Source organism: Tachysurus vachellii, chromosome 1 (assembly GCF_030014155.1).
Source record: "Tachysurus vachellii isolate PV-2020 chromosome 1, HZAU_Pvac_v1, whole genome shotgun sequence".
Taxonomy (NCBI): Eukaryota; Metazoa; Chordata; class Actinopteri; order Siluriformes; family Bagridae; genus Tachysurus; species Tachysurus vachellii.
Genome location: NC_083460.1, coordinates 35,939,809 through 35,959,991, shown reverse-complemented (window position 1 = coordinate 35,959,991; position 20,183 = coordinate 35,939,809). Strand labels below are relative to the sequence as shown.

Below are 20,183 nucleotides of genomic sequence, written 5' to 3'. Positions count from 1 at the left end.
AGATGTCCTTTTTCTCTGTTATTTCAATATTTTGTAGCAATGTTAATTGCATTAATTATTGATTTTTCCTGTATTCTGGATTTGATTTGATAAGCACTGAGCTAACAACTAAAAGAATCGGGCCTAAATTTCAACTAGATTTAAATTAAGCAGTTCATATGATCCTTTAACAAAACCTAATACATTTAATTATGCCTTAATTATACTTTCAGTTTTGTAGTTAACATGTATACAGTATACACTTAAATGTCATTTATTCATCTAGATTACATGACATCTACATTGTGCACTGAGTCAGGGATCCCTTTACCTGTTAAATAAATGTTAATAAACAGTCAGGTTTATATAAACAAAATAATCATATTGTTAATATTTCAATGTATACAGTAATATTCTAGTTATTTACTGGAGCCTGAGAGGGTTTATTTTAATTAACTTTCCACACACAAAACATGATTCCAACTTACATTAGCATAATAACTTTAATATTTGTGCTGTGATTTCCATATATATATATATATATATATATATATATATATATATATATATATATAGATATAGATAGATATAGATATAGATATATAGATATATAGTCTCAGTTAAATATTGACTTTGAAAAAGTGATGAAAGGGACAAATATATCTACTCCTTTTCTTTCTTTTTTTTGTTTGTTTTGTTTTTTATGCAAATTTACATATTTTTGCAACTTGCTGAAGCCTGTACGATCTTTTTGGTAGCTTTTATTAACGTTCACAGATTTAGTCTAAAATACAAAAGTACACATTTTCCCAGTTCATTCCTAACTAGTCTGTCCTTCAATATCCCAGAATCCCAAGCGGTCGTGTATGGGGTAAATCGCGCATGCGCACTTAATCCTCCCTCTTTGGCTTCGCACCTCTTCAAACTAAAATGGTGAGTTTGTGTCTCCGGTGTAATAATCCACCTAAATCTGATCCATCGTTTTGATCATGTCTCTCATTCATTCATTCCCCTGATCTACAAAGTGTGCGGAATGCGTTCAGGCCGATAGTTCTTACTAAAGAGAGATTTTTCCTTCATATTTTGTACTTTTCCGCTCTTTGAGCTCTTATCGTTGCTAGGTGCGAGTTTATGACCATGAAATCAGACTGAATTCTGTTCAAATATATTATTAACATGTGTCTTTAGGTCCGTGTATCATTTGGAAGGTGCCTATGGGGGCATTTATATCCAGCTAGTTATCTTGTGTTTGCTAGGTTCGTCTTAGCTATGTACAGCTAGCATGCTAATCTAGCTAGCATGCTAATTTAGCTAGCAAGGTTGCTGGGTGAATTAATTAATGTCTCCATGACTTTTCGGCTGCTTGTATTGTGGATGAATACCTAACAAATATTCACCCTAACATACCATATAGCCAACACCGTTTTCCAAACTTTATGTATGTTGGCTAAACACTTTGGGTCAGACAGCTGACTGAGTAAAAGGTGAAGGTGTTTATTTTATACCCCAGAGCTGTAATGTGTAGTCGGATAATATTCAACAACAGCATCACTGAAAAGTTGTTTGAGTTGTGAAGCAAATCGCAGCTTTATGTGAACGCTTGTTCTAATCGTTTTTATAGAAAGAACATTTACACAGGTTACACGATCTAAGACTAATAAAATTGTTCTATAATAAAGAAGACTGAAAAGTCAGTTTTGAAGTTAGCTGTAAGGCAGTGGTTAACGTTTATGAAAGGAGTCTCGAGTGTTTGTGTTGTTTAATGGTCAGCAAGATAATACGCATAGCATGTCAAGTAATACATTTAAAATAGTATTTAAAAATACATGAGAGATTTATTTTCATAGTAAGAAGGTATGCTTCGCACTTGTGGTCAAAACCTGAAAACAAATTTGTCTTTACTTGCTAACTAGTACTCTAATTGTCCAGTTATCAATTCCCAAAAATCTTTGACTTTAAATGACTTGTATCTACACCAGGGGTCTTGATAGTGACTTAGCTACATAAACGTGTCCCTTTTCTTTGATTCTTCTGTCTGCAGGCCAAACGCACCAAGAAGGTGGGAATTGTTGGGAAATATGGTACTCGTTATGGTGCCTCCCTCAGGAAGATGGTGAAAAAGATTGAGATCAGTCAGCACGCCAAGTACACCTGCTCCTTCTGTGGCAAGGTGAGTGACCAAAGAGGACTCCAAGAATAATTCCTTGGCTGGTTCTTAGTCAGAGCTTAGGGGCTGGAACAGGATGGAATTCAAATGCACAAATCCAGGCTTCACCAATCCCTTGTAACTACTGATGAGTATTTTAAAGACTGGATACTTCTTTTGAGATTGACGTCATAAATGCTGTGTTCAAATTTGTGCTTGTCAGTTGGGGAAAAACATTTCGAATAGTTTCTGCCTAGAAATTACAAGAGTGAGCAGAGTGAAGCTGGTCTTCATTGAGGTTAATCTAGTGATGCAGATATTTTAACTAGTCTTGAAGACAGCATTAGTTTCCAACAAAAAGGTGATGGTTTTGTGGTGGTGATGGTTTTCAGTGACCATTCTTTTCTTGTATCTCTGTTTGTGTTGTCAGTATTGTGCACTATTGCATCAAAATGTACATCAGTGCTGGCTCATTACTGATCTAGCATTATTGGCCAGTATTGAGTACTATGGTGTACTTATGTTGACATGTTATGAACATGTTTGAAACAATATAATTGATTGTAAATTAAATCCAATTTATCCAACCAAAACATTGCTTTAGGTTTCACATGTTCTTTTTTGGTCGCTCCTAATAAAAAAAGGGCAAATGTGAGTAATACAGAAACTATTTTAAATATCAAAGTTTCCAGGAGTGCTAGATTGGCCAATTTTTGTCCTGCATTGTTCTCTTTTAAATCAGGCCTGCAGAACTGGAGGCTCTTGAAACGTGTATATTTTTGGACTGTTTAGATTGTTTTGGTATTGAATTGCTACCTTGTTCCTGCATGTCAAAGGAAATATGTTCTGGAACACTTATCATGCACAGCTTATGATCTGCTTGCACTAGTTACAGATTGCTGCTCATTGAGGTTCTTGCAGTGCGTCTTGGAATTGTTTATTTTGTAATATTTTACACTTCTTTACTCAGCTGCTCAAGCAATACTGCAGTCTGATTTTGAGTGTTTGGTGCAATACAAAGGCAAGAATCAACAAGGATATTTATGGTATCTGCTACCAGAAGTGTGAATAAATTAATGTTTTTATTTCCAACCTGGATTAACATTGCTTTAGTGTAGCTGAGTGCAAGTCAAATTTTGACACCTGAAATATGCAGAATTAATGATGTGGCTTTTTTTCCCTCTCATTTTAGACCAAGATGAAGAGACGAGCTGTTGGCATCTGGCACTGTGGGTCCTGCATGAAAACTGTTGCTGGAGGTGCCTGGACATACAAGTAAGAATGTGCCTTGTTTCTCATTAAACACGGCTTATAGAATTAACAGTAATTGGTATTGTAATTGTCTTCTGATTAAAACATTTGTACTTCCCCACAGCACAACGTCTGCTGTCACAGTCAAGTCTGCCATCAAGAGACTGAAGGAGATGAAGGACCAGTAAACTTGGACTGTTTTTGTACAGATCAAATCCACCTTGTCTCGGACTCTGCATTTTCAATGTGGCTCGTTGGAACATCCCACAATAAATTTGTCTTGAGCGGGATTTTGCTTCTGATTCTTTTGTTCTGTATTAAATCCATAAAGGACCAGAATTGTCCTAATTTTAAGCCAACAGGTTCCTAGTCACAATGGTGATGTAGAATGATGGATAAATATTGGACGCTTATGTTGATTAAAATTAATTAGCTGTTTGCAGAAATCTAATTTTATATAATAAATTAGTTGAAGGTGTTAGTTAAAAGTACTTTAACTTGCAGTGCTTTCAGATTCTACCTTTATATTCAGTTACTTTTACTATGTCAAGGTTTGTTTAATTGCTAATATGTTCTACAACAAGAGAAGGTGTTCCCATTGGGATAAATAATCTAGTTTGCTCCAAGTTTAACAGTGAATCATGACAGTTACAGTGCAATGTCAGTCTCTTTAAAAAAAACATTGTAAATTTAGCATCAAATGTACAGATGGCATTAATTCTTCCAGTTCAGTCAGGCGCATTAAGCAATTTATTTGGAGTTATTTAAAAGTCTAAATACAGAGTTTTATTCTTAAAAAACGACAATGTAACTTGAATGTAGGCTGTCTACTTATGGAGGTAAGGAAGGGCATATGCATGGCACCTTGTGATAGATGTGTTTATTGTATAGGTTCTAGGCTCATGACCCTGAACACCTCAGACTCTGTGGTGGCCTCAGCCATATTCTATGGTGTGGTATTCTGGTGCAGCAGCATCTCTACTGCAGAGAGGAAGAGACTGGACAAGCTGATCAGGAAGGTCAGCTCAGTCTTGGGGATTCCTCTGGACACTGTACAGGAGGTGGGAGAAAGGAGAATGGTAGCAAAACTATCATCACTGCTGGAGAACGACTCTCACCCCCTGTATGAAACGGTTTCAGCTCTGAGCAGCTCCTTCAGTGACAGACTGTTACGTCCTAAGTGTCTAAAGGAGCGATACAGACGGTCTTTTCTCCCTGCTGCTATTAGACTTTACAATCAAATCTGCTCCCAGTGAACCAGTCATCATAATTACACACTGTTATTACTGTTTACCTGTAATAACAATAACAAAGTATTTTAAACAACACGCGCAATAACAGAAATTTTGGGAAAAACCTGCAATATTACCTGTGTGCAATGTCTGTTAGTGTAACTACTTAATCGTGGTCTCTTTTTTCTTCTCTGTATTTATACATTGTGTTTTGTATATACTGTATATTATATGTCTCTATTCTTTTTATATATTTGCATTTCTTTTTCTTTGCTGCTGTAACAGAGAAATTTCCCCATTGTGGGACGAATAAAGTATATCTTATCTCTTATCTTAAAGAAATAGCTGAAGATAAAAGAATGAACACCTACTTGTGTAGCTACTGGGTAGATTTGCCTAATATTTACTATTTACATTTAATTGATTAAAAGAATCAATACCGCACTAGTTAACACTAACCTCAGAATTGTCTGTACACACCATATCGTGTATTTTACACCACTGGGCTTCCATATGAGGCAAATGTCAGTCATTTGTTTACGACTTCTCAGCCTTTCAGATGTGTTTTTATTTAATTACCATTACAATGATTTTACTACAATTACAAAACTGCCGTAAGGAAGAGAGTTTTACTATAGCAGTGTTGGCCAAGACGCTTGGGATTTGTCACAATAACAAATCTAAATTGAATCGTTTAACATAGTCTCATGATTTGTTCGTCATTTACTGCCACACACGTCGTTATCGTGCCTGTCGCGTACTTTGTGCGTCACTTCCGTGATACTTACACGCGGGGTTTCCTTTTCTCAGGCTTCTGCGTGTTTATCGCGGACCAGCGCGTTTTATATCATTTATATTTATTAAAGTTTAACAGCTTCGTTTCACAGTCATGGCAGCGGCACCTGTAAGTGGGAGGAAGCGACTCCTGAAGGAAGAAGATATGACTAAAGTGGAGTTTGAGACCAGTGAGGAGGTCGATGTGACGCCGACGTTTGATACGATGGGCCTGAGGGAGGATTTACTCCGTGGGATCTACGCTTACGGTACAGACACTGGGGCCTGAGCGGCGCTCGCTAACTTAGTTATTTATATAAAAACAAAACGCTGAATAAAAGGTTTATTTTCTGCATGTTGTAGTGGTAATGTAACGCTTAGCCCGATCATTTAAATCCGTTTAAACACCGTGTTTACTGACAGAAATGCGAAGTTGCTAGTTGGCTAGTTTAGCGAGTTAAGATGGCGTATTTTTTTTCGTACCCGTATTGAGACAGCTACCGGTTAATTACACCCTAAGCGGCGTTTTTGGGAATACAGGTGGGGAAAAAAAGCTTCATTCTGATGTCGTTAGCAGACCTGCTATTCAAACAGAAGCTAATAGTGTGTTCCCTCTTTCTTTCTTTCTTTCTCTCTCTTTTTCTCCTTTCTTTCTTTCACACACACACACACACACAGTGTTTTTAAGTATACTCCGTGTTAAATGATCATTGTGGATTTTGTTTGTCTGGTCATTATTGTGATACTTGGACATGTTTTATTTCTGTTTTCCTGTAGGCGACTGTGCTAAATTTTGGTGTCTGCCACAAAGATTAAATGCACGTTTACTATTCTTTTTCGAGGTCTAATCTAAAAGTGCAATCCTCTCCTTTTTTAGGTTTTGAAAAACCATCAGCTATTCAGCAGAGAGCCATTAAACAGATCATAAAGGGGAGAGATGTCATTGCTCAGTGAGTTTCTGTTTGCTATCTTTTTGCTTTGTCTAAAATAAGAAATAATGCTTTCCACACTTTAAGCTCATACAGTTGAAAAGATCTTAGAATAAAACTAGAATAAAAATGTTTTACTTTTGAGAATTTTACTAATATCTATTACTAATTTTAATATCTCCATGTACATTTATTTTTCCACTATTTTGTTGCTTGATTTAATTCCTATTAAATGTCTTATTGCCCTCACCATTTTAAGGTAAAGGTATGCAGACTTTTGTACTTAATTTGAATTCTGCTTCATCTCAAGCCTTTGATTTGTCCTCCCCCTCAGGTCACAGTCTGGTACTGGAAAAACAGCCACATTTTGTGTATCAGTGCTGCAGTGTCTGGACATTCAGGTATTTAATCATGCTCTGCTTCATTGTAGTCTTTTACTTATGAGACGCTCAGATGCACTGCTTTCTCTGTTGCTCATGCTGGTTTCTCCTGAATGAATAGGTGCGTGAGACCCAGGCGCTAATTTTGGCTCCAACCAGAGAGTTGGCTGGGCAAATTCAAAAGGTAAATAGATTTAAATATATTAGCTGTTAACATGTCTCGGTTTTGCAGTGTTTAATGTTGATCCTGTTTTAAAGGTTCTCCTTGCTCTGGGTGACTACATGAACGTCCAGTGCCATGCCTGTATAGGTGGCACGAATGTGGGTGAGGACATCAGGAAACTTGACTATGGCCAACATGTTGTAGCAGGAACCCCGGGCAGAGTTTTTGGTAATTGTACTTATATGTATTGTAGTATTTAGTGCTTTAGATATAGTTTGAGTCAAGATGGTGAATATAAACACTTTAATTTTCTCCTGCAGATATGATCCGTCGGAGAAGTCTGAGGACACGTGCCATCAAGATGTTGGTTCTGGATGAAGCTGATGAAATGCTTAACAAAGGTAGGCTTGGTAGAGGGTTCATCTGGGCTGGAATCTCGTCTGTCTGTCTGTCTGTCTGTCTGTAATGGACCTCTGTGGAACTTTTGTGTAATCTTTATGTGCAGGTTTCAAGGAGCAGATTTATGATGTCTACCGATACCTGCCTCCTGCTACTCAGGTGGTTCTAATCAGTGCCACCTTACCACATGAGATCCTGGAGATGACCAACAAATTCATGACAGACCCCATTCGCATCTTGGTCAAGCGGTGAGGAAGAGAGTAGTATTAAGCTGAATGCCTAAACTATAACCATGATTCCATACTAAAGCAAAAAAACAATATTTGCAATTGCTTGTGCTTTATTGGCTTTCGAAGGTTACACACAGCATAACTGCTTGTCTTTTGGATTTTACCAGTGTCTATATGCTATTGAGTGTAAAATTGTTTATAGTACAGAGCATTTACGGCTAAATGTGAAATTTCCTACTGATTCTAGGAGAATCAGTAAAAGTTTGAGTGGTGATGCATTGTTGTGATCTCTTTCTACTAAATAAACAAAAAATGTAAAATAAAACCAACTGGAAGCAGCTTGAATCTAAAATAGCAATGGTTTTATTTTAGTTAGTTATTATCTTTTTGTTTTTTAATGCTGGGTATCTACCTTGTGGATTATATTTTTGTAATAGTTCCCCATCCTAATTTCTATTATTTTTTTCCTTGTCTACTTTTTTGAGAGGAATAAATTTATTTGCTGTTTCTATGTGTAGTGATGAGTTGACACTGGAGGGCATAAAGCAGTTCTTTGTGGCTGTGGAGAGAGAAGAGTGGAAGTTCGACACACTGTGTGATCTGTACGACACACTGACCATCACGCAAGCCGTCATCTTCTGCAACACCAAGCGAAAGGTCAGTATCACATTCCCACACACTCAAGCAATCATTAAACAATGTTGTGCTCACAACAGCAGTCACATGTTTGTTTGCTATTTGTTGCCAGTTATTAATAACATTGCCTGTGACATGTTTCAATTGGTAGGGCCACACTGTTATAATTGAAAATATAACAGAAGTTATTCTAAACCACCCATTTCACTAGTAATCCAATGCTAAATGAAAAATTCTTGTATATAAAAAGATTCTGTGATTTTGCATAATTGAGAACTAATTTCAGAATGCATCTCTATTACCTTCATGAATTTTGCTGTTCACAATTTCTGCCTACATTTGATACAAGGATGTACCTAGATAGGGAAGGCACACAGAGAGACCCTGGTCTGTTTAAAGCACAGAAGCACTGGTTCAGGAGCTCTGAGAAGGAACGGGTGTACCGTGGGGGGAAAAAAGCACAGATAATGGTTCACAATTGCAGGAAACCATCCCACAAATCCATTGCCAGTTGCCATGTTGTTGTTTAGCTACTAATGCCCCTTTTCTACTGAGGCAGTTTGAGTGCTGGTTCGGAGCCAGAGCCTAATTTAGAACAAGTTCTTTCTTTTTCGACAGCCAAAGCACCGGCTCTGAACCAGGAAAAGTGGTTCTTAAGTATCACCAAAACATTGCTGGTTTAGACTTAAGAACCGCTTGTGTCAGGGGCTGGGGGCGGAGCTACGGTTAGCGTATTTGATAATGTACCTTAAGCTGTGCTAAAGTTGCTGGGAAACGTGACACGTATACAGTGACGTCAGACTCGGCTCTGTGATGGCTCTCTAGCCGATGGAAAGGCAAACTGGTTCTTAGAAGGTTCGCCAGTGGAACCAACTTTGCACCAGCACTAGCTCTGATCCAGCACCCGGTTCTTTTTGGTGGAAAAGGGGTATAATTTGCCTAAATGATTGTTTTTGCCTGCCGTGTTTAATCCCTATTCCCACAGTGACTTCACATCTGCTTTTATTCTGTGTAGGTGGACTGGCTGACTGAAAAGATGAGGGAGGCAAATTTCACCGTGGCCTCTATGCATGGAGACATGCCCCAGAAAGAAAGAGAGTCCATTATGAAGGAGTTCCGATCTGGAGCAAGGTGATTAAATCAGTGTTTAATGTCTTGTCTGAAGCTAACCCATATATTAGAAAGGAAAATGAAGTTAAGTCTACCAAGAGCCTAATATAATAAACAAATATAACTAATTAATTATAGTTGAGGGCAGGACTTGGAACACTGTTGGAATACCATACACACAAAACTGTGGAACAAAGACATGTGGAATGATGAGCAGACGACAACTTTTAGCTCACACAAAATAATTAGAACGACCAACAGCATAATCAAAGAAGGGTTGTTTTAGAAACTGTAGTATAGTATCGCTGTATACACAGTAAAGACTTTGTATTTGTTTGTTGCGTTAGCCGAGTGCTGATCTCGACAGATGTGTGGGCTAGAGGGTTGGACGTACCACAGGTCTCTCTTATCATCAACTACGATCTGCCCAACAACAGAGAATTGTACATCCACAGGTATGGTCTTAATCAAAAACTATTTGAGCTCTTAATCGAGTATTAAATCACCTTATGTTGAGAGACTTGGCCATGGGATGCCTGCTTCCATTGTTTTATTACTATACATTACACCACAGTGCTGAAGAATGCTCGGTCCTGATTGGCCAGAAGCTGTTGATTTAATCATCTGTTACAGCTCGGTCTGTTATGAAAATCACTTGCATCACACAACCTTTTTGAAATTATTTTATTATAACATTATTATATCTCTGACACTTATTATTTGACATCACTTTACTTTTAATTAAATTTCATTTTAAAAATAGTACAGGACTCAGTCTTGCTTCATGCACTGTGAAAACGAGTGAGGTGCAAACCCGGGGTGTAACGGGTGTTTCCTTCTCTGCAGAATTGGACGATCAGGTCGTTATGGCCGTAAGGGTGTGGCCATCAACTTTGTAAAGAACGACGACATCCGTATCCTCCGTGATATTGAGCAGTACTATTCCACACAGATTGATGAAATGCCAATGAACGGTATGTATATACGTTTAAACATATACTTCAGAAAGTATCGTGTATCTGGCTGTCTTGCAGATTCTTAATGATGCCAAGCTTTCTTATTAATTTTAGCCTGTCATTTTGTGATGTGTATATATATATTTTTTTTCCCCAGTGGCTGATCTGATCTGAAGCTTTTATGGAAGTGACACACAGGATCCAAACCCTTTTAATTTACAGTTCTTTTTGTTTTTCTTTTTTATTTACTGTTGTCTGTTAATGTAGCACAAGTTACTAGTTGTTGATGGATGAGCTGCTCCAAGTAGCTATTCAGTTTGTAAATAAAGAATCTTTGTTGGAAACCTTCACCTCTCCACTCATCTCTAAGCTTTACCTGCTTCCTCCATGCATGCCATCTTCAAAATCTCACAGCAGGAAATCTCTTGGCTTCATCCACAACAGGCAAATGACAACCAGTATGCTGATCAGAAAAGAAGTTTAATCCTTCTTAAAGTCTAATCCTCAGCCGGGTCCATGTGAAGAACACACTGTCAGTTTAAACTTGTGTTCACAGACAATATGCTGTTTATCCCTGTTACAATGTGGTGAGACTGGGAGAATGAATGTAGGTATTTACCTCAGCAAGGTCTCAGGTCAGACTGTGAGAATATAATGTTCTAACAGACACCAATGTTTTACAGTTCTGATCTGATACCAAATTGACATTTTAGTATTAATTTAGTTCTGATAACCTGATTCAGTATCATATCAGTATATCTCTATTCATCCCCAGTTTTCTTGCTCCAATGCACCAATTTTAAACTTATAATGGCCTCATAGTGTCCATAGTCAAGTAATATAGAAATAATAGATATAGAAATAGTTCCTAGCAAAAAAATGAAGCAAGTTCCTAAAGAATGTTGTCTTCGACAGCTCTCCCTTAAGGAATCGGGTGCATCTTAAGGATTATCCTGAAAGCCCTTCCTTCAGATCCTATTAGGTCTGAGATCCCATTACGGACAGAAACAGCGCAGGGCTGCCGCTGACCAAAGCAATGACCTCAAAATAAAAAGCCAGTGTCCTTTTGTTGTCTTTCACATTTGTTGTGTTTATATCTCAGTACTCAACTCCAGATGTATTATAGCTAACAAACACTGCATGTTGAAAACCTGTGAATGTGTCAATATAAAGCTGACATAGTTGGGGTCCACTTGAATCTGACGATATAACTATTTTAAACAGAACTACAAAGACTAAGCTTGATTAATTTATGTAATAAAAATCCCAGATGGGCTGCGTCAGATAGGGCGTTGATGTAAAACCTGGGCCTAAATCAAAACCTGTGGATCAGATGATCACCTGTGGTGACCCTGTAAATGAGTAAAATCTTTTGAAGGACTCCAGTTTATACAGTTTCCACTGTGTAACAGTGAGTAATCTTCCAGATGGAGTAATTTTACAGTTTTACAGTTTCTCACTTGCATCAAAAGCTAAATTTGGAAAATATACACTATTAAATTCAACAGAGATAGAAAAAAGTGAGGCTGAAGATGTTCATAACTTTCACAAAATTAAATGTATCTATAAATAGATAAATGCTGTGGTATAAGTTTAATGAAACTTATGGAAAAAATTAAGGTTGTGTGAAGAGAGAGAGACAGAGATAAGGAGAGAGACAAAGAGAGAGGGATAGGAACACAGAGAGAGAGAGACAGAGAGATAAGGAGAGGGACAAAAAGAGAAATAGGAACACGGAGAGAGAGAGATAAGGAGAGGGACAAAAAAGAGAGAAATGGGAACACAGAGAGAGATAGAGAAAGAGAGAGAGGATGAATGAGGGGCAGAGAAAGAGTCAGATCTGCACACTACTGCGGGTGCTTGAGTGTTTAGGTATGTTATTTAGTAACCTTAAGTAATATACGGATTTGGTTTAACCCTCTGGTTTCTCAGTGGGAACATCAGCAGGGGGTCTTTCCTTCTTTTATCCAGAGCACTGAAGCCTAAGAATCTTTAGTCATGTCCTCTGCTGGAGCTCTAGAGGCGGTGAACATCCTGTGGAGGAACAACAACTTCAGCCTGCTCAGTAAAGATGCTCCGCTATCTGACCAGGGAGACACCATCATCGGAGTTTACCTGCTGCTGCTCGGTAACACATTTAGTCTAATTTCTTTCTTCAGTGAACCATTTCATGTTTTCTCTTTTTTAAATTATTATTATTACTATTATTAATAATAATAAAAGGTGTTTCTTTACTACAGACAGTTACAACACTGTTCACATTAGGTAAATTAATAGATTGTTTGCATTATTTTTTAATTCATAAATGAAAAAATAATTTATAATCTCACAATGTTCAGTTCAGAAAAAAATCTATTGTAATTTATTGGTATTGAAGGTGATTGTCTCTTGTCGTTGGTCCTCTTATGAAAGCCTTGTAGTCTCCATATAAAACCCTATAACGGACTTCATCTATCTATCTGTCTGTCTGTCTGTCTGTCTGAAACAGACCGTGTGGTAAGTTTTCTTCATGTAGCTCTGTCTTGTGCTTTCCAGCTGAGTATTTAGTGTAATTATATCTTAACCCATCTTATGATTATCTAGCGGGCTTGGAAACACATCACTAAACAAACATGTTAGTCATTTTTGTGTGGTTGAAATATCCTGCAAGGTTTACTTTTTTGATCATGATGGCATACATCATAAATATATATTTAACTCTATAGTGCATGTATTCTTATTATAAATATTACAGAGTGTGTGTTTAATTATACAGGTTGGCTGTCATGGTTTGGAAACAGTATAGTGATCTTTGTCCTGTTGAAGCAGAGGGCGACTCTGCAACCTACAGATTACCTCACACTTAACCTGGCCTTATCAGACGCCAGCATCTCCGTGTTCGGATACTCCCGCGGCATCCTCGAGATCTTTAATGTGTTTCAGGATAACGGATACCTCATCACCTCAGTGTGGACCTGCCAGGTACAGGAGTGTGTGCTGCATTGTAAAGGTTGAGGAGAGGGGAAAAGGGGAGAAACATTATTTCCCTCTAAAGGATGGCGTTACATAAAGGTTGTGCTTGTCATAAAAGAGGCAATATGTGTCCTTGTATAAAGTCCATTAACACAGTCAGACCTGTCAGATGCCCCTCAGAGCTCAAGGTGTGAAGTTAGCATCCATAACGAGTCCTAATGTCACACCCTGATCCTGTTAAAAGCAAATTGATTACTGTCCCATTAATGCTCAGTGAAATATACAAAAAGATTACAGGTCTGTGAATAGCACAGAGATGACACTGCTTCAGTGTGTCTTCAGACTGTCTGCAGCTGATTCATACCCATATGTCTATGGCTTTTTGTATCATTAAAAAGACTCCAGCTGGTTTTTCAGCTTCAGTAAACTATGTTGCAGCAACTACACTGGATTTATTTTCCTATTGTTCCTTTACGGTTACAAAAACATTAAGGTTTTTCCTGCAGAAACAGTTCAACATGCTATAACACTCCCTGTTGTATCTGCCAGTGTGTATGTATGCGTGTGTGTAATTAAGTAGGATTTTGTTGTAAATACAGACTTAGACAGCTGATTTAGACAACACATGTTAGACAGGGAGAGGATATATTTAGCAGGGATGACCAGTCAATCTGTCATTAACAGTCTTGACAGTATTCTGATTCACGTATGCTTCTAATGATACCAGATTTGTACCGGAATACTGTTTGGCCAATAAAATACGATAAAATTAATGTTCCACAATATTAGGTGGAAATCATGATCACAAATTCAATTCAAGTTTATTTGTATAGCGCTTTTTACAATGGACATTGTCTCAAAGCAGCTTTACAGAACAAACATAGAACAGAAGGTAAACATAAGGAGAAATATAAAGAATTAATATAATAAAAATTCAAGATATATATAAATCAGCTGTGTATAATGTAATGCGCAAATCAGCTGTGCATAATGTAGTCACATTGATAACAAACAAACAACAAACACACTTTATAGTGCCGATAACTTTCCAACACTACAGTCAAATTAAGTACAGAAAGAAAGAAAGAAAGAGAAACTGGATAGGTGCTTGTGGCTAATTCAGGGGATTTAATCATGCCATGATGAATTCAGCTAAATACCAGAATATTTTACCATAAAACCTAGTTAGCAGGAGGTTATTAATAGGCAGTCTGTAAATATATTACTACACAGAAATAATTATTGAAATGCAGTCATCTTAAATGCTATTTAACTTTGGTTTGAATTTTAGAGGATAGTCATTTTTATTATGTTAAAATGGACAGGTTTTCAGAAACTTTGCTAATCAGGAGTCAGACATGCACCACTGTCAGTATAGCACGAATCACTCAAGTGACTCAAGTGTTCAGTGCATCAATTTATAACACAAATGACAAACTGAACAAATGGTTGTTCCTTTATACAAAAGGATTTCTTTCATCAAAGAGTTTTCTTTCATCTTGCTATCATATTAAATCTTTTCCATTGTAACCTGATGATGATGATGATGATTGTGTTAGTAATCAGACTATGAATCAGTTGATGACTGGAACACAGATGCGTCATCTCTCATTGTTGCTCTTTTAGGTGGACGGATTCTTTACTCTCCTTTTTGGCCTGGGTAGCATTACCACGTTAAGTGCCATCAGTGTCACTCGTTACATAAAGGGATGTTACCCAAGCAAAGGTAAAATAAAGGATTAGCCTACATTCACATCAGCATGCGACAAACCAAGATACAACCATGTTATCTTGTCATTAACAATCTTTCATTAAAATTGTATATATAGTCATTACAAAGAAAAATGTAATGAAAAACAAAGTCTGGAATGAAGTAACAGTGATAGTTGGTGCCTTTTGTGAATGTGTGGTGCTAATACAATTAGTTTTCTTTGCTAATCTGCTAGTAAGATAGCCTGAAGCGTAGCAACAAACTACAAATGATACAAGATGTACATTCATTTTATTAACCTAGCTACCTTGATTTAATTAGACAGGGCTTGGAGAATTATAAATTATTTTTATAAATGTGCAAGATAGCAACATATTTCATAGAGAAATTTTACATCACATATAGATGTATATATGTGATATATATATATATCACATATGATGGCAAGCCTAGTGGTTATGGTGTTTGGTTTTACAATACATATAGATGTATATACATTTACGACATTTGGCAGACGCCCTTATCCAGAACGTCTGCCAAATGTCGTAAATGTATATACATCTATATGTATTGTAAAATTTCTCTATGAAATATGTTTCATGACGAAATTCATAGAGAAAACGCAAATGTTTGTGTTTTATACCTTTTAAATTATAGTAGTTTATTTCTCTTCACAGCTCACTGTATCACAAAGACCACTGTAGGAATGAGTATCGTGTTTATATGGATTTCAGCTGTGTTTTGGTCTACAGCTCCACTGGTGGGCTGGGGAAGTTACACAGGTCAGTAGGATGAAATCTCATACATGTGTTCATATAACACTCTCTGGATTTCTGTATGTTTGTTAAAGCTTGTTCAGTTGCAGCTCTAACCTGTTATTGGTCTAGCCCAGCCCCTTGTTTTTTATTTCATTTTCTTCTGGTTTCTTTCCTTAATTGCTGCTCGAACGTTGAGCTTGTTGTACGTAAATAATACATGATTCAGTTTAAACTCATAACCACTACATCATATGGAAATGTCAAATGCGAAGAATTAAGAGCTTCGGTAATGTATTTCTCTTACACAAGACACAGGGTAGTGATGATAGAAACTAATATTTTGATTTTGATTTTTTCGTTATAAAGTCCACTATACAGATTAACCCACACTTACATTTAATGTTCAATGGTGAAATGTAATGCACTTCTTTTTTTCTGCATTGCTCAGAGTTGCAAAGTTCACTGCATATTGTTCGCTTCTGTGAAGTCATGAGAGAAATCTGGGTTTCAAAACATTAAATTGGTTTAAAGAAATTTAATCATGATTTGAGCAAAAAGAAACTCACAGCTGAAGGACAATTAAGCAGAGGTAGAATTTGTATATGATTTGTAATTAAGAGTAGAAACCCAGACAAAAACGAAATACAAATAACCAGATAAAAGTAGATAAAACGTAAAAAAAAAGAAAAAAACACACACAGGGAGAAGGCTAGAATAATTAGTAGAATAATAAGATAAGATGGCAGATGGCATATAGTGCAATGTGTTTATACTGAAATCTGATTATTGAGATTCAATATTAGAGCCACTGTTCAACATTTCCAGCATTTCCAGAAGTGTGGAGGCTGTTACAGACACTAAATCTATTATGTGTGCAACATGCACAAATGGGGGTGATGTTCCAATATCCACAAATATTTGGCCATATAGTTTATATAGGTGGCACATTGAACCACGCAAGAGAAGGTACTATAGATTTACATTGAACCACGCAGAAAGGTTCTACAGATTTACTTTCTAAACCACTGGCAGGTTTTAATCAATTAACTACTCCTATTTAATGATACTGAAAACACTTTTTTAATACCTTTCTGTTAAAGTTATCTGTGCGTCTGTTAAAATGAGTGTTTCTGTTTCTACAGATCGAGGGTATGGTACCTGTGAAATCGACTGGGCCAAAGCGAATTACTCCACCATCCACAAATCCTACATCATCACCATCCTGATCCTTTGTTTCTTTGTTCCTGTGTTGATCATGCTGTTCTGCTATGTGTCCATCATCAACACTGTGAAGAGAGGAAACGCCATGTCAGCAGACAGAGACTTGTCTGACAGACAGAGAAAGATCGAGAGAGATGTCACCATAGTAAGTGGGGTTTGATTTCTGCAGAATGTATTCCCATCTTAACCTTTCTTATTTTCCTCAGGACAATTTTACCTCCGCTGGAAAGTTTAATGTTTAACTTGGGGTTTCTTCCACATATTTGCCTGAAATTTAACAGGATTGTTTCAAATTTTGAACTTTGCATGTAAAATTAATTTTGTCTATTTTCGTTGAACTATGTGTTTGTACCAATAAACAATGTGCAACTTTTGTCCTCCGAGGTCAATTTGACCTCGCCACATTTAGTGGGGCAATAGGTCACACTTTTGCCCTTTTCAGCGCAATGAACATACATACAGACACAAAAATGCACACTAACACACGCACCCAAAACACACACTCACACACCACACGAACACACACACACACATGCGCGCGCTCACACACACACACACACACACACAAACACACACACACACACGCACACAAACACATACACAAATTGGGCATTGCATTGCATTAGGCCTCCAGAAAAAAAAAGCTACATATTTGTAAATTTTTCACACTTTTGATATGCCTTTGCCTAGCAGAGGGCAAAATATGATCTAGCGAAATGATGCTACACACACACACACACACACACACACACACACACATTGCAATTCATTGGGCCTCCCAAAAAGCAAAAGCTACTTATTTGTAAATACTTTGCACTTGGAATTTGCATTTGTCCAGCTGGGGGAAATATCTTCTCTACCAACAAGCTTTACACACACACACACACACACACACACACACACACAGACACAGACAAAATAGACATTACAAGTGTAAAATGTTCACAAATGTAAGGCTTATCAAACAGAATGGTGATAATTGTATCATTTTTGATTTATAAGCATTCAAGTCAATTTGACCTGGAAAAAACAGGTTTTATTTTTGTACTGACATTAAAAATTGTCAAAATGGTTTCAAAACAATCTCTTGGCTTTGAAATATACCAGCCTGTAATTGTGCATCAACCTAGAAAATGAGGCATTTTTGCATATTAATGAGGTTTATTATACCAAATATTACAAAAAGATTTACAAAATATATGTTAATATGTTGGAAACAAGTTAGACTAAAAAGGTGAAAAAAAATGGCTATCATATATACTTCATTTTTTATAAGCAGTCAAAACAGACAAGGCCAAGTTGACTCTGCGCTCCTAATTTGCATAGGAATGCAGGAAAGGAAAACAGGAGCTTTAACCTGGGTGTTTATTAATAATAAATGCAGACAAATTTTCTTGAAAATATAATTTTTTTAAATTCTGAGGTTGAATACATGGTATTCTTCTTGTCCTTGTTTTACCATTATTATTTGTAATTATTGGATATATTTTATACACTGCCTTGATGATGACCCATCAAAAAATCCCAACAACTCAAATTCAAAGCTGTTGTTCTGTCTGTGTCTAAGGTTTCAATAGTCATCTGTACAGCGTTCATCCTGGCCTGGTCTCCGTACGCCGTGGTGTCCATTTGGTCGGCGTGCGGCTTCCATGTTCCCAGTCTGACCAGCATCTTTACCCGGCTCTTCGCCAAGTCTGCAAGCTTCTACAACCCGCTCATCTACTTCGGCCTTAGCTCAAAATTTCGAAAAGATGTTGCTGTGCTGCTGCCCTGCACCCAGCATCGCAGCAATGCAGTCAAACTCAAACGCTACACACACATGAAGGCCAAAGGAGATGAGTTTCACAGGTACAGAGCTGAAGAAAAGGATGTGTGTATTCCTGCTTACCAACAAGCCATGAAGGAGCCCCAGACAGGAAGAGAACCTATTAACCCCATACACAACCCTGACTCTGGGGTGTGCAGCCATCCCCGCACTCCTCCTCCACTCAGCCAGCAGGTGCATCTCATTCAGATGCCCCAAACATCGGAATCCCTTGAATATGAGTCTGACAGACTGTAGAATGTAGTGAATCATTCTGTAACTATTGCTTTGAATTTTAAACCATAAAAAAATGACCAGAAAGACTGAAAAGATATTTTCTATATGTACTGTACTATATGTAAGTGATTTAAAAAAAAAAGAAACTTAAAACATTTGATCCATCTGTTTTTACTTTCTCTTCATCAATATACCTATTTATTATATACACACAATGCAGTTTGATCACCTGTGGATAACTGTGCCAATGGTATTTAGCCCTAAATTTATTTCTACTTAAAGAGAGATGCAGCAGAACATTTATCTTTTAGTGCTCCTCTATCACTGTCTTGTTCATGCACACTGTGCAAGCAGATCTTTCAAAGCTTTAACTTTAAAGTTGATTCCTCAGTCAGTGCCAACATGCACATCACCTGGTAGATTGCTAAATAGCTGACGTGGACATTGAATGTTGCTGGAAAATAGTGAGTGAGAAAACAAGCGATTTTTAGGAAAACATGTCACTTTTAAACATCCTTATGTTTGAGAATGTAGATATTTTTCTAGAAGTGTACTACTGTGACGTCAGTGTATGTGATTACTGCTATCTGTTCACAGGAATTATGAAAAAACAGCACTGACAAATACATTTCAGAATCATTAACAAACATATTTAATGTATTTCATGTTCCTTTAAATAGCTTATTCTCTCAGGTTTCTTATGTTGTTACGTAACAGGATAATTTGTGTATTTAGAGAGCATCTTTCATCAGCTGGATTTAGGTTGCGTGACTGAATGAAAACAGTATGTGAAGTATTCAGTCTAACACAACTTCTGTGTTTTTTCTGACCAAAAACATTGATGTTTTAATTATAACTCAAAGGTAAAACCTTTTGCACAATTTGCATGTGGTCATTTGTGCTGCTATGACACCACTTTTGACACCACTTCTGCTGTGCACTGACACCAACCAGCGACAAACTAGTGTCTATACTGACACTCACTTGGCTCAGTAGCACCTTCTGTCTGCTTGCAGAAGAACTGCAATCTAACCACAGCTTAGAACAATTTACTATCAGAAACCCAGGTTTTCACTGCTGTCCACTTAACTGTCAGTAAGCAGTGAGCGTAGGAGGCAATGCAATCTGCTTAGCTAGCATGTCAAACTTGAAGCATATAATAGAAGCCTTTATTTTTCACATACACATTAGTGCACAGTGAAATTCTCTCTTCACATATCCCAACTTTGGAAATTTGGGTCAGAGTACAGGGCCAGATATGATATAGTGCCACTGGAGCAGGGAGGGTTAAGGGCCTTGCTCAAGGGCCCAATGG

At 37.3% G+C, this 20,183-nt stretch overlaps 3 protein-coding genes across 3 annotated transcripts; all 3 read left to right on the top strand.

Moving 5' to 3' along the window:
* The first annotated feature begins 755 nt into the window (after positions 1-755).
* Positions 756-3,666, top strand: rpl37a (ribosomal protein L37a). Its single transcript, XM_060884968.1, has 4 exons — positions 756-912; positions 2,021-2,149; positions 3,318-3,400; positions 3,501-3,666. Exons 1-4 carry the CDS (start codon positions 910-912, stop codon positions 3,562-3,564), a joined length of 279 nt encoding a protein of 92 aa, XP_060740951.1. The 5' UTR covers positions 756-909; the 3' UTR covers positions 3,565-3,666.
* Positions 3,667-5,365: 1,699 nt separating this feature from the next.
* On the top strand, positions 5,366-10,529 carry eif4a3 (eukaryotic translation initiation factor 4A3). Its single transcript, XM_060884944.1, has 12 exons — positions 5,366-5,651; positions 6,260-6,332; positions 6,646-6,712; positions 6,813-6,875; positions 6,950-7,082; positions 7,175-7,255; positions 7,360-7,501; positions 8,002-8,140; positions 9,135-9,250; positions 9,577-9,684; positions 10,076-10,203; positions 10,343-10,529. The coding sequence occupies exons 1-12, from the start codon at positions 5,498-5,500 to the stop codon at positions 10,357-10,359; spliced, it is 1,221 nt and encodes a 406-aa protein (XP_060740927.1). The 5' UTR covers positions 5,366-5,497; the 3' UTR covers positions 10,360-10,529.
* A 1,329-nt stretch (positions 10,530-11,858) lies between these two features.
* opn6a (opsin 6, group member a) lies at positions 11,859-19,396 on the top strand. Its single transcript, XM_060884955.1, has 6 exons — positions 11,859-12,313; positions 12,941-13,146; positions 14,764-14,863; positions 15,526-15,630; positions 16,749-16,972; positions 18,395-19,396. The coding sequence occupies exons 1-6, from the start codon at positions 12,184-12,186 to the stop codon at positions 18,887-18,889; spliced, it is 1,260 nt and encodes a 419-aa protein (XP_060740938.1). The 5' UTR covers positions 11,859-12,183; the 3' UTR covers positions 18,890-19,396.
* Positions 19,397-20,183: the final 787 nt, after the last annotated feature.